We start from the raw sequence: 16,108 nt of genomic DNA, 5'->3' as shown, positions 1-16,108 counted from the left end.
CCTGGAGAGGGTCCCCATTCACATATTGGACTTATTTCGGCCTGATGTCTGCTTCCTAGTCAAAGGGGACCTGGGAATGAGGGAAGTTGTAGTATAGGAAGAGGGGGAAGGAGGTTAGTTCTGAGACTTTGACAGCTGAAAGGGAAATTTCTCCAGGTTGGGAGCCAATATCACAAAGATCCTGGTATATCCTAGACTCCTAATCTCTGCACAGGTTCCTTTCCTTTCCTTTTTACTGGAGAAACACCTGAAAAGATCAGACAAATCTGAGAATGGGAACTCAAAAGGAGTTTTCCTGGCTTGAGAGAAAAGGGCAGGAGGAAAAGGTAAGGATGAGAGCTGTCTGTATGTCAGTGCTCAGGCCAGGATGCCATTGAGAAGTGAGGGGGCTGCTTGGGTGTTGTTTCTCAGGTTGTACTGGCTTCTCAGAAGGGACGAGGCTCTGGCAGCCTATGAGGGAGGGTTAGGTGGTGAGTGGCCTCTCCCTGTAATCAGGATATTTTGACTCTGGAGGAGCATGGGCAGAGAGTGGACGAAGAGCCAGGCATGGCCACTGTCTAAGAATGCCTTTGAGGAGAGTTTATCCCTGCAGGTAACCCCTTTCTTCAATAACAGTGCTTGAATATAGAGGTGGAGAGGAGGAAAGCAAGGAAATCACAGATTCCTGCTGTGGAGGGAGTCAAGGGAGAAAGGCTTCATCATGGCCTCTCAGGGGTTGGAGGGTCTAGGGTGCCTGGAATCCCTGTCTCCTTCCTGGCTGCTCAGGGCCAAGAAGGATCTGGTTATAGGCTCAGTTCAACAGGCTTCTTCCCTATGCACCTTCTGCCACCCCCCCCACCCCCCCTCCCCCACCCCAGTCATGGCAAAAAAATGACCCCTCTGCACTTAGCTCAGTGCTTCCATTGTGAGGCATGCAGTGAGTGACCAAGTGTCCCCAATTGCCCATTTCTTACCCTCTGCTTTGTCTTTAACAAACTGGAGTTCGACTTCTCTCCTCCACACAGGACCCTGAACTGGCCCCCAAATCCAAGCAAATACTAAAACGCAGAACATGCTTTCTTTTCAGTTTATCCCCCAAATTGGTGGACCACAGACACATTTCTTCTCAAACCAGCTGGTCACACCGTGGTTTATGCCCTCTCATCTGACCAACTTTCCCTACTGCTTATGCCCCTAACCATACAAAAGCCCGGTTTCTGTTTGATTTTGAGATGCTTGCAGATTTGTGAGATCAGAGCTTTCTCCCTATTGCAATAGTCTTTCTTTTTAATTAAAGTCTGTCCCTATGTAAGTCAGTCTGGATTTTTTTTTTTTCCCTTGACGTTAGTGTGTAGCTGAGAGTGATCCCGGGTAAGTTTGAGCCCCACTGCTGGGGAAGGAAGTCTTGGGGCGGGGGGCATTTGTCTTTCTCTTCAGAATGGCGAGGAGGCCAGAAAACCACAGCTCTCTCTTCAACTTTCCGAAGAAGAATGAATTTCTAAATAAGGAGGTTTGAGGCTTGCGCTGTAGGGGCCGCTGGCTGGGCAGGGGAATTGCTGGTTGAAAAACACCGTTGCGATCACAGCTAGGAGCGAGGGGTGTGCTTAAGAGCGGTTTTCGAGAGGAGAGCCAGGAGTGAGGGATGGGACGGGCCAGGTTGTGAGTGGAGGGTACGTGAAGAGTTAGTAGAAATCGCGCTCGTGTGGGCAAGCTAGATGTGGCGGAGGTGAAGGGGAGTCGCTGAGCCTCGGTACCCCGAGGTCCTGGAGCGGCGGCAGCGGCGGCTAGAGCAGCAGCCGCAACAGCGAGCGGGACGGAGTTAGGACCGCTCGGAGCGCCCAGGTCTCGAGGTAGTATAAGGTTTGCAATCCTTCCACTTGCTGGCAGTTGCAGAAGATCTGCTTTTAAGTGAAACGTACTTGCCACCCCTCCAAGGGCTGCAGCTTCCCCCGGCTTGCTTCCTTCTCTTCCCAGGCCCTCCCTTGCGCTCACTCTTTGATTCGTACTCGCCCCTAAGTTTGCAGAGAGCTCGCTGCCGGCTCGGAGCCGGGTCCGGCCAGGAGCCGCGGGCGGGGTCGGGAAGCCAGTGAACCGCAATCCAGAAGCATCGTGGGCCATGTATATTTCATCAAATGGACTTTGGGTGCGTCGCGTCTCGCAACCATCAACGCTATGTGCAGTGACATTTCTGACTTGAGTGGAGGAATGCGCGAAGGAAGCCCGGACGAAATTGGTACTAGAGGATCTTCTTGGCGCCAATGCTAATTGTCCTGATTTATGTCCCTTCTGACTAAGCTCAACGTCTTCGTCTGAAATACAATGAAACCTGTGCCAAGCGGGGTAGAACCACCGGGCCGCTGGTTCTGATCCCCGGGAATCAGGAAGTCGTCCTGCAGCTTAAAAAAATTAAAAAAAAAAAAAAAGGATAGAGAAAAAATAGAAAAAAAAAAATCCCTCAGTAAAAGTTTAATGCGAGAAGTGGCAGAGGCAGTGGCGCGAGGAGGCGCGGAGGAGAGCCGGCAAGCAGAGGACTGGGCTGGCAAGACCTCCCGAAGGCTGCGATTTCATTATTAATATCACTATATTTTTGGAGGGAGAAGCACCTTTCTCATCTTCTCTTCCTCTCCGCCCGCCCCTATTCCCTCCCCCTCATCTACCTGTCAAAGTCACTGATCTTTTGCATTTCGGAAGAGGACGTCAACGGGAAGGAATTCCCCCTCTCGGCTAGGGCTCCGAGAGGGGGCTGCGCGCGGAGGCTCCCACCACTCCCCGGGGCCGGAGGCGAAGGTAATTAAGCGGCGGGTAGTGGCGGCCGGGCGCGGGGCTTCGGGTCCGCTGGGTCCTCTGCCGCCGCCGGCCAGGCGCAACCTGGACCCCGGGGGTGCGGCGGCGGGGCCGCGGCGCTCGGGTCCACACCCCTAGCTCTCCCGCTCCGCCCGCTCTGAGGAGGCTCGGCGTAACAGCCGCCGCCCGCCCAGCGCCGCCCGGGGCTCCGCTGCCGAGGCCGCCGCCCGAGGCGCACCAGGCTGGGCTCGGCCGCCGCCCCGCGCCGTCGGCTGGGTTCCCGCCGGGCGCCTAGCGAACGGGCCTCACGGTGAGTGCCGCCGGCTTCCCCCTCCCGCCGCGACCCGCGCGTTCCGCCTTTGCCCCTCTCCCCGCCGGCTTCCTCCCTCCCTCCCCCCGACCCCCCCCCCTCCGCCCCCCCGGCCCGCCGCGCAATCCACGGGCGGGAGGGAAGGCTCCGGGTGGGCGAGGAACTTTGTGAAGCGCCTTGTGGAGGCAGCGCGCGCGCGCACACCCCGCACACTCTCACACCCAGACACAAGTCTTCCTGGTGTGCGCCCCGGGCAGGTTACGTGTGTGTGTGTGTTGTACTCAGTGCCTGGACTCACAGATACACAGCTCGCTCTTCCCCCTCCCCACCCCCGACGCCTGACCGCACACAACGCATCGGAGGGTTCTTTTTTTCTTTTTCTTCTTTCTTGCTTTGCCAGTTGTCCTTGCTTGGGGAAAAAACTTGCCCTCTTGCCGGCCCTGTGGAGCTGGTGGCCACACTGAGCTTTTGAAGTTCCTTTCTTTTAATCTCCTTTATTGGTGCGAGATTAAAGCATTACTATCCCATGTTGTGCAGCTGGGGAAAAGGGAAAATTGAAAGAGGGAAAGACTTGGTGTAGGAATGCTGTCTGGAATATTTTCTCAGGGGTTGATGGATTCGGCTAGAGACATTGAATTGCTCTCCTGTATGGATCTGTGGATATCTATATATAATACAAATAATACTGAATATTATTGGGCCCAAAATAACCAATTAAGTGATTCAGACACGGGAAAACTTAGATAAGAAAAGAAACTGCGCCCTCTGCTGTTTATTTTAGTAACCTCGCTCGGACTTTTTTTTTTTTTTTTAATCTTTTCCAGAAATCCACTCAGGAGGTTGTCATTTTACAGGGCAGGGGAGGAAAATTTCTAGCGGAGATTTTAAGCAACTTTATTTGGAAAAGCTGGAGGTAGCGTTTCCATTCTCGCATCGGGTATAGATTTCCAGAGAGTAGAGGCTTTTGTTTCCCACTTCCTCCCCCATTCTTCGCAGGGAATGGTAATGGAACCACTCATTATCATAACAGTTTGTCAATCTTTGGAATGGAAAATTCTGAGTAAGATTCAAAATTCCACTAAACATATGGTGGATCTGGCAGTAGATTTGCTCTAGAAATAAGGCCCTATTTTATGACTGAAAATACTAAAAGTTTTCTTATCTTACAGAATTGGGGAACAAAACAGAAGAATCTTCTAATAAAATCATTTATTCAAATACACTTAATGGTTCAGCTTGTTAGAAAAAAGTTTTCCAGAAATTTTCTTTTTCGCAGTAGGGGCAAGGTTTTTCTGATTTGTCTAGTCCTTGAGATCATCTCTAAAAAAAACCTTGGGGAATTAACAACCCCAGGTTTCATTAATTAAGTATTTTGAACTGTAACTTTGACTGCCTTAAATGCTCCCCATCCCTTTTCTCTTTGGCAAAGGAAAATCAGCTCCATAACTGTTCAAGATTCTTTTGGAAGATAAGTAACTTTCAGTTTTTCATTAAGATGAAATTTGGTTCTTTGCATGTGGATCAGCTTGCAAAGAAACAATGTCTCAAGTAGTTCACACAGCAGGTTGTTCTAGCTTAACATACCTAAGGGATCTATTTTCCTTTTCTTTTCTGGGTGCCATGAAATAAGATCTATTTCACCACTGAAGACCAACATGAGGGAATTCAAAATTCCATATACTTGGCTATTAATTTGGTGATACTTCCTATTGTGAAATTTTAAAAGGGTAATCTTAACATTTTGTAAGAAAACAGTTGATCTTATATGCACATAAGGCTGTTTTTCCTATTGAGATTTTTGTTTCGTCAGCTTTCACTGGGTAGGTGTGCTAAAATGATTCAGGTTAGGTTTTTTAGGAGGAGGCTAAAGTATTTTGCTGTTTCCTTTTGTATATTTGTAAGTGGTGCATATACTTGTCTTTGCCTCTGTTATTATTCTGAAAAAACATCAAGTAGTAATGTTAAAAAAAAATTAAACTGTTACACGCTTAGTTGATACGCTTTCTAACTGTTGTAAGGATTTGTAGAGAGAGTTTTAGAGTTACAAAAACACCAAGTCACTTGGAAAGAAATAAAATTTCATACAACTCAGAAAATTAATTGTATGTTAACAGAAAAATGTATGTGTATGAATGTGTGTTTATAGGTCAGTAAGAGATTTAGCATACTTTTAAAAATAATTTTATCTTCAGAATCCAGAGTTTTGTTTCAAAACTTTGGGTGGGTGTAGATTTTCTCAAATGTGTATTTGAAACCTTGGATTTCTGAACTTCTCTACATGACAATGAAAGATTTGTTGTTCTATATTAATGAAATAGCATATTTATTCTAGACTTAGCTGATTCTGAAATAATTTTATGTATTATCCCATCCCCAAACATTCTGCAAAATATATGCTATCTAATTTCCCTAATCATTAGTCTCTTGGTGAAAACAGAGATCTTCCAAATCCTAAGGTGTGTTATTTGGTTTTATTAAGAATCTCATGATAGGCAGTTGCTCATAATACCCAATCAAGTATGAGTAAAATATGCCAATGATATTGCAGTACATGTTAAATTCCTTATATCCTGAAAGGCAGTTAAAAGGATAGAAGCAAATTAAGATGACTCCCATCTCCCATTAAGATGACTAGAAAATGCTTTCTTCACAACAAATAAATGCAAAGAGCATTCAGTATATGTTAAGTATCTCATCTAGTCAATCTCGTTATGACAGTGTTGGAAGCTACTAATTTTGATAGGTTATGGAATTTGGATATGTCTTTATCTCCTTATATTTTTCACTCAATGGAATATGATTATAGTCAATGTTCTTTTTGTTCCTTCCCATTCAGAAACATGCATATTTATAAAATTCTTAATGTCTATGAGGAATGAGTCAATAGCTGTCTATTTCAGGTGCCCCTGAAGAGCTAAGTATTTATGGAATAAATAGCCTACTATCACCACCCCCTCCTCCTAGCGAGATTATACAGTAAAACAAATGCCGAGAGCCAGCTAGAGTTAGTGGATTTACTGTCAATATTTTCCTCTCTGTTGATGAAATTGTCAGTTGTTTTTGGAATGTAATTGTCTATAGTTTTGATCATTGTTACTTCCGTGTAATGTTTAGGAGGCTTCTTTTCTAATGAAAGAAAGGACCTGTGAAATACCTTCTGCAAAGTTAACCCAAAGTGGAAGGGAATTAGCTACAGAATCCTGGAAAAAAGATATGTTCCTTGTATGCAAAGCCATTTTATAGCCCATTTTAGTCCAGATCAGTAACATCTATCAACTTGAGAGCATGATGTAAATTTTCACAGCGGCTTTGCAAATTTATATACCAGTCAGAGGTCTATGGAGTACTCATGGCATATTAATGGGTATTTCTATCAAAGAGGACTTCCCAAAACTTTAGGGCACAGGTAGAGATGATAGCACTATTTGATTACAGTGAGTTCCCAAGGTTCGCAAAGTAAAGGACTAGGACTGGGGCCGCGCACAGCTCTTCTGAAGCTGCTCACATTTACGCGATACGAACACCTGAGACAAATTCAAAGCCCACATTACTTGGCAATTAGTTCAGTTATGGGCAAGAAGGGATTGGTTTAGTATATTAAATCCCCAAATACGTCATTGACTGTCCTTCTCATAATTGGTTTGCCTGGCTATTTGCTGTGATGACCTAGCTTTTAAGAAGCTATTGGTGATTTTAACCTAGTTGAAAGCATAGCCAGATGGGAACTGGTGCCATTAGGTAAGAGAGGTTAAGGGGTAAATAATATCCTATTTTAAAATCATTTTATTTTCTTTGAAAACTCCATAATTATACTTTAATAGAAAATTCCTGATTTTGACAGAGGCTTCTTTTCCATTGTGTGTCATGGAAGTTCACAGATTTAATTTCTTTCTAATTTTAAATTAAGAGGATTTTCTTTGAAATGTATGTGGCACTGAAAAGTAAGGAGATCCTAACGTGAAGGATCCGCACTAAGTGATGCTACAAACATGAAAGTTGGAATGAAATCAAATAATTACGTTAAAGAACAACTTAGTGACCCTCTCCTCCTCATCTGTAATATGCTGTGGTCAATATCTTTTTCTGTGTCAATGGGAGCTCATTAAATGTAAATTCTGCAGACTGACTGAGCCATGCCATATTAGTGCTTGCCAAAGCTTGAAATTTTTAATACATTAATAATATGTCTGTAATGTAATGGAAAACTGTTAATCACAACTGGTTATGTGCCAGAAATTTAAGCTATAATTGGCTGCTTCTTGTCAAGAATGTCTGTCGCACAGCCCTGCAACCACCTAATATTCAAATGTCTTGCACTCCTTTGCATTTTTCTTTGTCAGTTTCCTAAATTCAATCAATGGTGTAGTCCATAATTCTATCATTATAATTCTGGTGTGCTTTAATGAGAATTCGTTACACTGGGATTGCTGTTGTGTCAGGAAATAGTAACAGGTTCCCATACATTTCCCTAGTGTCCAAATTTTTAACATACATATATACGGTCATCCTTTATTTTGTGATTCAAGTGAGGCAAAAGGTGGATGAAGACAGTAGCCAAGAATAAATAGATTAGGGGGATAGTATTTATTGATTAAAAATGTGACGATTAATCTCAGAGAATTCAAATATATACTTAAGGTCATATTTAAAAAATAATATTAAAAATTAGCTTGTAGTGCTCACTCATTTCAAACTCAAAGCAGTTCATTCCAGGTCTTCAAGAGTGTGTGGTTCTTGATAAGGAAGTTGTTATGTATTTGAAACTAAGAATTTAAGTTAATAATTTCTGGTGTAGTAGATTTTACACTGCTTCAGTTATAAGGCCTACTTTCTCCTCCCCTTCATCCCCCCCCCAACAAAAGTGTTTGTTCTTATTATAATAAAGTAGTAAATGCAGTTGAAAAATGCATCTAGAAAATGTAAATTTATATTATTTTAATACTTTTCGGATTATTGTCAAAATGTCTGCTGTTTCTGAAAATATCAACTTAAATTACTAATGAATCCCAAAAAAGCAGAAGGCTGTAGTAGCCACAACACATGCTTCTCTGTGATTTTTTTTTTTTTTTTTGGTTTAGATTTCAAAATGTACTCAACACTATATAGTCTTTACATTACAAGAAAGTGGCAGATTCAAATCTGTAGTTTATACATGTTTAGACAAACTGCTAATTATTGCTTCATAGTAACTCAAATATTCAACACTTTTCCTAATAGAAAATATCACAAATTACAGCAGTATGATAACATTTTATGAATTGAATATAATGAAAATTGCACTTGTATCCATAAAGCAATTATTATAAATTACTTTGCTATGGAAACACAATTCAGCCATCTGTTGGCATTTCATAGTCTCTGTGGCTTAGTTCATTTTAAGATGGTACATTATTTAAATATAGTGAATTCCTTTTATAAGATTTTGTGAGGATAGTGAACTTCCATATTTAAACTGCTTAGTGTGAATTGAAGGATCTATAATGGTATTTCCTAAAGCTGTAGGCTTTTTTGTCCGTTTACATTTAAAAAATAGTTAATTATTGGGACTATGACAATGTAAACCAACTAATTAAGCAAATACACTTTTCTTACACCTGGATTCCAAATATTATAGTTTGTTTGGATTTAGACAGTGATTTCTAAAGAGAAAAGTTGCCAGTTAAACTCACCAATGACTTGTACTCATAGTTATGTAGCCTGTATTATCAGTTAACCAAAAGTACTTTTAAACAGTAATTTTTATTTTCTCTTAGAATTAGTGCCGTATTATTCTGGTTCATGGCCTGTTAACTCACCCTCAGCTCTTTTTATATGTGCATTTTAAATTGTGCGTTTTACTACAGAGCTTTTAGTTTTAAAGCAGCATATAATATTCGCCTTTGGGACAAATTCTCTTCTTTTGTTACAGAAAGTAACTGCAAATGCAGATGTAATAGCTATAAAAAGATATAAGAAAATAGAAAATTCTTACCAAAGGAAAATTTGCTCCTTTGGTTTTATTTTTGAATATTTTTTCAGGGAGCCAAGTTATCTTTACCACTAAATGCAACTAAACAAAAGATGCTAAATTCTTCCAATATAATGAGCAAATACAAAGGGACAGGCTCCTGCCAACAATACCGGTTTTCACTCCAGTCAACAAAAGCTAAGAAATGTACAAGGAATTTGTAGATTTTTAGGGTCTCTTTGCTAAGAGACAAAAGGCATAGAAGTAGTTATCACTTCTTTGTCATTGTTATAAAAGCTCTCATTTCCCCCATTGTACTCCTGGAAGATTTTCCAGCACTGCAATATCTGAGACATGTTTAAATCTAGCTGCTTGCTCTCGGTTTTGTCAAGATGGAAATATAATTTTTGAAGCGAAAACCTGTAACTCACCTGGAACACAAACATCTGTCTTTGTTATGGAAGTGTTAAATCCTTCATTTCAAAATTCTCCCCAATGTGAATGATTTCTGTGGTTTGCTCATTCTAGCAAAGTAAAGGTTGTCCATATTACACCAATTTGCTTCATATTGCATCAAACCTCCCAAATGCCAACATATCATACATTTTGTAATGCATTGATTGTGGGACAATAACTCTTTATTTTTATTGTTTCTAAAAGGGTGTTGGTGCCAGAAGAAAAGAATGATTGATGGGAAGCAGACTCCGAGCTATAGACACTCATCCTTTTGCTTCAGATACTGATACCTCAGTGCGCCTGAGCAACCCTTATGAGCCGTGAGCATCTAGGATCACCCAGGGTTATTGGATGTACAATAGGAGAGCCATCATTTTGCTAAATCATTATCTGCTGCTGGACATCTTTTACAAAAACCAAACTAGACCCAAGTCTAATAGATATGTTCTAAGACAATGAAAAAGCTGCAAGTTGTTGCTAATGCCTAATGCACAAGTATGCTAGGTTTCCACCAAAGTCCTCAATATACCTGAACACGTGCAATATCCGAATCCTTCACTTTTAGTTTTGGAATCTACTTTGAAGTCTCATCCTCTTTTTTTTTTTTTTTTTTTTTTTTTTGTTAAATATACAAACCTACCTACGTATAGACATACATGTATATGTAAAATAGAGACCACAGATAAGCAAACCCGGCTTTTGTTACCACGAAGATTGCCAAGAATTTAGAGATGTATTTGTCAAGATTCCTGTCAATTCATGCCCTTTGGGTTACAGTGTCCTCCGTGATGCAGCCCTACCCTTTGGTGTGGGGACATTATGATGTGTGTAAGACTCAGATTTACACAGAAGAAGGGAAAGTTTGGGATTATATGGCCTGTCAGCCGGAATCCACAGACATGACAAAATATCTGAAAGTGAAACTGGATCCTCCGGACATTACCTGTGGAGACCCTCCTGAGACATTCTGCGCAATGGTGAGACAACCTTTTTGAATAGAATATTTCATGTTAAGTGTGGGCATGTTGTATATGCATACAAATGTGTTAAGCGTAAAGACTCAACTCAGGTAATGAGCTGAATCTGCAAGTGGCAGATCTGTGCTGAACAGGCTAGCTTCATTCTCAGTGGAGGCCTGCACCACCTGGAATTACAGTTTGCACAGTGTGATTGATGTACTGGAACTTACCTTCCTGCAAACCAAAGGTTTCACTGAGACAAGTGCACGGAATATAAATTATAAAAAAAAAAGTCCACTGAAGTTTAAATTTCAGATTGGAGATTGGGAATATGATTAGGCTATATGTGATATCATAAGGATAAAACCCATTGGTAAACCACCTTTAAAAACACAAAGGTTTCTTCACATACGTATTTAAATTAAGGCTAGTCCCGTGTTCCATAGTTCAAGGCTAGAGTAGATGTCCTGGTTTTCCTCATCAGGAAACTGCTATGGTTTGGAAATCCTCGGTTAGGAGACCAGTGAGAAGGGAAGCAGAAGAGGAGACGGGGGCTAAAGCCTCATGAGAAGCTTTTCCAGAAGAGTCTTATTTGTCAACTTATGCAGCCTCTTGTTTACAAGGGTTGTGGTTTTCCATAGAAGAGTTTGGAATATGGAAAACATGTTTATTGAAAAAGTAATGATATGGAGCATACAAATTCAAATACTCTCCTTTTGATAAGCAAAGTTAGATAATTTGTTGTTTTCATAGCATATTAAAGTCTTTTTCTGAGTGGAAAGGTAAATGGGATGTGAAAAGGTAATATAGGAGTGACAAATTGAATTTTCACTGGAGATGTTGCTGAAAATGTACCCATAAGGTATTAGTAAAGAGTTTGGTGATTGAAATGATGTAAATCAATGTGCTAAAGAATTCAGACAGTGTGTTCATTTGGTTTATGTTGTTGATGTTTTTTATTATAGGTGGTCTTTATTTGATACAGGAACTGTTGTGGTCCCATTTTTCACCATGTAACAGATGTAATCGTATGGCAGATTTTAATAGTATCCTTACCTGACTTTATTATCTTGAACTTGGCCTGGCATTTTCTGGATAGTAAAACTATTAATCAAAGTAGCATCTGTTCACAGCCCCTAGTGAGTTCAATTAGCATAAGATCATCTTAGACCTAGCACTGTAGAAGAGGTTTTGTAACAGGAAACAGTTCTGAGCACTAAACAGTGCTTTCACCTAAAAGCTAAGGGCTTGCCATTTTTCAGAAGTGCCTTTGGGGACTGGTTTGAATTATAGTCTAAACCTGATTTTGCGGAGAGTGAGAAAAAGAGCTTGGCTATTAGGTGTCACTATGACTAAAGTGCTCTGAAAGACTAAATATTTCAAAGAGAGGACCGTCTCTCTGGGTAGCAGGTATGTGCTTTGCAAAGAAGTTGCCTTTCAGAAACCAGAGACTTCCAGAAGAGGAGTTTATTCAAACACGTTAGGAAAACTATAATAAATCTGTAAAAGACCAGGGACATTTTTTGGCTTTATATAAGGTTTTTAATAATCTCTCATAAAAGGTCAAATTTAAGATCTCATTGCAAATCTGGGGTGAAATTGCTGTTCAGGTGACAGGTTTGGCCCAGAACTCCTTAGCAGAGGATGAGTTCTGGGCCAAATCTTCGTATTATTAAGAACACTCTAACTCTATATATTGGTTTGCATGCACTTGTAGCAATATGCCTCTTCTGGAATTGTTTAATAATTTACAGATCTAAGTAAAATAGCAAAGATCCTTTTTCACAATGCTGTTTGTACTTGCATAGGCCCTGTATGATGTGTTCAACATGTGATTTGAATGTGCAGCTTCCCTGGTGTCAGCCTCTGGCAAGAGAATGCTTGCTCAGCACTGCTTCTGTCCGTCATGTTGAAGGGTTTACTTGGTGTCTTTAGCATGCCTCTTTCTCCCGTCTTGAGTGGGAAAGGGTACATTATAGAACTTCTCATGCCTGACTTTTACAGTGACATGGTCTAAGGTCCTTAAACAAGCCAATTCCTACCAGTTTACTGGCTAAGTGATGTTAGAGACCAAAAGAGAAAAAAAGTGAAAACGATATCCCTCAGCTTTCTCAAGTGCAGTAATATGTGTACTTTACATGTTTATGTGAAACTCCACAGGACAGTGTTTTAAAAGGCTACATCTTACTGTGATACAGATATTCAGAAGTCTTGGTGGGTTTAAGTTTGTCATTGGACAGAACTGTTTTCCATGGGAGAGTGTGAGGTTTGTGAGATGTTACCTATCAATGCTTAATTTGGACTCCTTAATATACATTTGATTGGCATAACAGGTTTAATAATCTATACTTTAAATACATAGTTTGAGACTATTTGTATGCATATTATATACCAAGTCAAAGATAGTGACCTAATATAGCAGCACTTCCTCTCTGCAGTTTTGTATTTTCCATAAAACTCTTTAGTGTAAGGTTTCCTGACACAAGGCTGTAAAGCTGTTTCAGGATGCTGTCATATCAGACCTGTTTAGGTGCTCCTTAGCCCGAGGTCTAATGGGAACCCATCAAGTCATTTGTGTTATGACTTTCACATTCTCCCCTCCTTGACACACGCATCCATACCTGCTCCCTCAGAGTCGTTATGGCCTATTACATCAGGGCAGCTGCCACATAAGCACAATCACTGCTTAGCCCTGATATGTAAATGTTTGCTGCAAAATGGTTTCAGTAATCACCTGCTCAGCTAGTGACACCCTTATTAGCTGTGACTACAGCAATTCTGAGCACCGAGGGGACATTTGGTCAGAGAAATACCCTATAATTCCCATAGCCAATTTATCTTATATAAAGTTGAAGTTCATTGGCAATGCACTGAGAGTTTGTATTGCTGCTTTTTGCATTGCCTCCATCATTATATGCCAGTGACCATCCATGAATGCTACATTTACTTTAGAGTGAAATTTTAGGGAAAAAGGACCACATGATTCCATTTAACAGTAGATCTCTGTTTATTAACCTGGATAACCTACTTAATAACTCTTTAATATCTAGTGATTTTAAATTTTTGTATAGTAATAGTACCAGCATTTTAAACATTAGTTTTATGGGTGGTTCTGCCATTTCTACTTATGATAGTGAAATAGGGGAATAGAAATAGATGTAGATATACACATATACATATATATGCATGAATTTTGTATATTGAGGCCATACATTTTCTTTTTAGTTTAATCTGATATATTCCTTGTAAGTTGTCGATGGCTAAAAGAACTCTGTTTTTGTTAAGGGGGAAGAATCTGAAGGGTAGAAGAGGGTTAAGCATTTTTTTTTAGGCTGACATAACATGTTAGTATAGATCATGTCCTTCCTTCAGCCACGTAAAAGCTTCAGGTAGCACAGCTTTGTCAGAAAACACAGATCATCTAGTGACTAGAATTTGTTTCAATTTGCATAAAGAGCAAATAGGATGATCTGAACCTGTGTGTAAAGCTGAAGTGACAACACAAAGTTATGACTTGTTCTTTGTGTTTAGACAAACTTAGCTGTCATATCTCCACGCAACACCCCAGTGGCTTAAAAATGGCAAAATTATCTGCAATTATCTCCAGCCTGCAGCTAATTTTCTGGATAAGTTAAACAAAAAGCTTTCAAAAGAAGCCTACAGACAGAAGAAGTCATGCGCGTTTGTACAATTTATGGCACAGAAGTGCTGATGTCGGTAGAAATGTGAGCCCTGGAGTGCACCTATGGATTTCAGAGCCAATCAAATCTAAATTAGGAAACAAAGATTATTAAAAAGTCTTCTGTGCATGTAATTTTGCCATAATATTCTGAGGTGGACATTAAATGCTTCCCTTGGAGACCTTTGGCATAATTAATGCAGCACGCCTTTAATTACATGTAGACTCATATTACTAAAAAATGGAGAAAATAAAGTACTCTGAGGTGTAGTTAACAATACCCTAGTTATGTTTACTGAAATAATTAAAAGAAAGGGTATAATTTTTCTAAATAAAATGTCAGAATTTGAAATGAAAATGGATTTTCTTTAGGAAATGTACTAATGTGTGCCTGTGCTCTTGATAGGCATTTATTCAAGCACCATAGCAGGTCTATTAATGATCATTCCATATTGTGCTATTTCCAGATAGACTCCTATTAAGAAAACCATTTTTAATTACAGTAAGCATTGTGGATAGAGCATATTTCATTATGTTCAAATGGAATTTACAAAAGTTGTACAAAGCCTTCATGTTTTATAATTTTAAAGGAACCCAGTGGGATGAATAAGTGGTGACGCATAGTCTCAGGGCTATCTATAACTTACATTTCTGATTTGGCATCGGCTCAGGTTGCGATCTGGTGGCTATCAGGTGGCTTTTGAGAAGTTAATTTGATAAATTTAGTTACGTTTTCAATGACAAGGCATTAATATCAATTTTCCAAAAACTGGAAATGACATTGATTTACATAATAATCAAATAATCCTGCACTCTGTTCACGTGAAACATAATTTAATAAATGAATGAAGTTTTAATAACAGTGGCATCTTTCATTTGAATTGATTTATCCCTTAATTATGCCAGAATGGAATTTTTAAAAATCTTCAGTTCCTTCATTATTAACACTTCATTGTTATTTAGTTCATTATTTAGACTTACTTCTTAGAAAAGTTTAATTTATGTTTGCAGTGAATTAAGTTCCACAGAGATCAATCTTTCTCATATGTCACTATATCAAGTATTCCCTTGTTAAGGAGCCAGCAGTAGCTCCTTATTATCTATTGCATCAAGTCTAGAGTACTCTACCTGGTTTTTAAATCTGAGTGTTTACAACCTTATTTCCCATTACTTCCCATCAGGACCCAATGGCATTTCCAAGGGATTTAAGACTAGCAGTCTCATTGGAAGGGGACGACTGGATTTGGGTTGAGGCTGCATTGGCATAGCATGCATGGTTTATGCAGGAGGCCTTGAGAGGGAGCTGATAAATATTATGGTGGGGTTAACCAAACTTAAAACCACCTCATGTCATTCATTGTTCCCAGACAGTGTCCTCTATGTGCGCGAGTACCCTTGTCTCTGTTGAGCTAATGCACAAATATTACTATAGACTACTGTATGCAGAGTGAAGTGAACAGAACATAGAGCACGTGCAAAACCTGGTGGTGGTGGTGAGAATCAAAGTCAAATAACATATGGTCCCTGCCCGCAAAGGAAGGAAAAAAGAGTCCTAAGCAAAATTAATACGAAGTGGTGTGTAGACAGAGGATGGGGACGAGGACGTAGAGGTAAGACCAGCACTCATAGTTTAAAGGTGAAACATTATTTTGCTGCATATTAAAGAGCCACTTGGAAAATATTGTCTGGTAGCCAAGTGCCTGATGTTAAACTGTGTCTGAAGAAGACAAGAAAAAAGGCTGGGTGCAGCAGATGGACCCACAGCATTTAAATGACAGCCTAGTGGCCTGGTTAATGGTAGATTGACACCTTATATCTGGCAAGATGGAAGAGGAGCAAAAATTCATAGAACTTGATGAGTTAGACCTGTATATATATGTATTTCTTAACTTAGGAGATGCTGAAGTATGCTGCATAAGATAAGCATGGCTCATATACCTGCCGCTCCAACTTTACACAAAGATTAGGAGGAGCATTTAACTGAATGTACAAAT

General features: G+C 40.2%; 1 protein-coding gene across 6 annotated transcripts in view; it reads left to right on the top strand.

Annotated features, from left to right (window-relative positions):
* The first annotated feature begins 10,192 nt into the window (after positions 1-10,192).
* The window catches only part of NTNG1 (netrin G1), a 326,009-nt gene continuing 320,093 nt past the window's right edge, over positions 10,193-16,108 (top strand). For 5 of the 6 annotated variants that reach the window (XM_061186247.1, XM_061186243.1, XM_061186245.1 and 2 more), the window contains exon 1: positions 10,208-10,453. In XM_061186247.1, coding sequence (XP_061042230.1) covers positions 10,208-10,453 — 246 coding nt within the window. Of the gene's footprint in view, positions 10,454-16,108 lie in introns of all 6 variants that reach the window. The other variant, XM_061186248.1, reaches the window with a different exon arrangement.

Source organism: Eubalaena glacialis, chromosome 3 (genome assembly GCF_028564815.1).
Source record: "Eubalaena glacialis isolate mEubGla1 chromosome 3, mEubGla1.1.hap2.+ XY, whole genome shotgun sequence".
Taxonomy (NCBI): Eukaryota; Metazoa; Chordata; class Mammalia; order Artiodactyla; family Balaenidae; genus Eubalaena; species Eubalaena glacialis.
The sequence above is the reverse complement of the archived record's forward strand: the minus strand, read 5'-3'. Positions and strand labels throughout refer to the sequence as shown.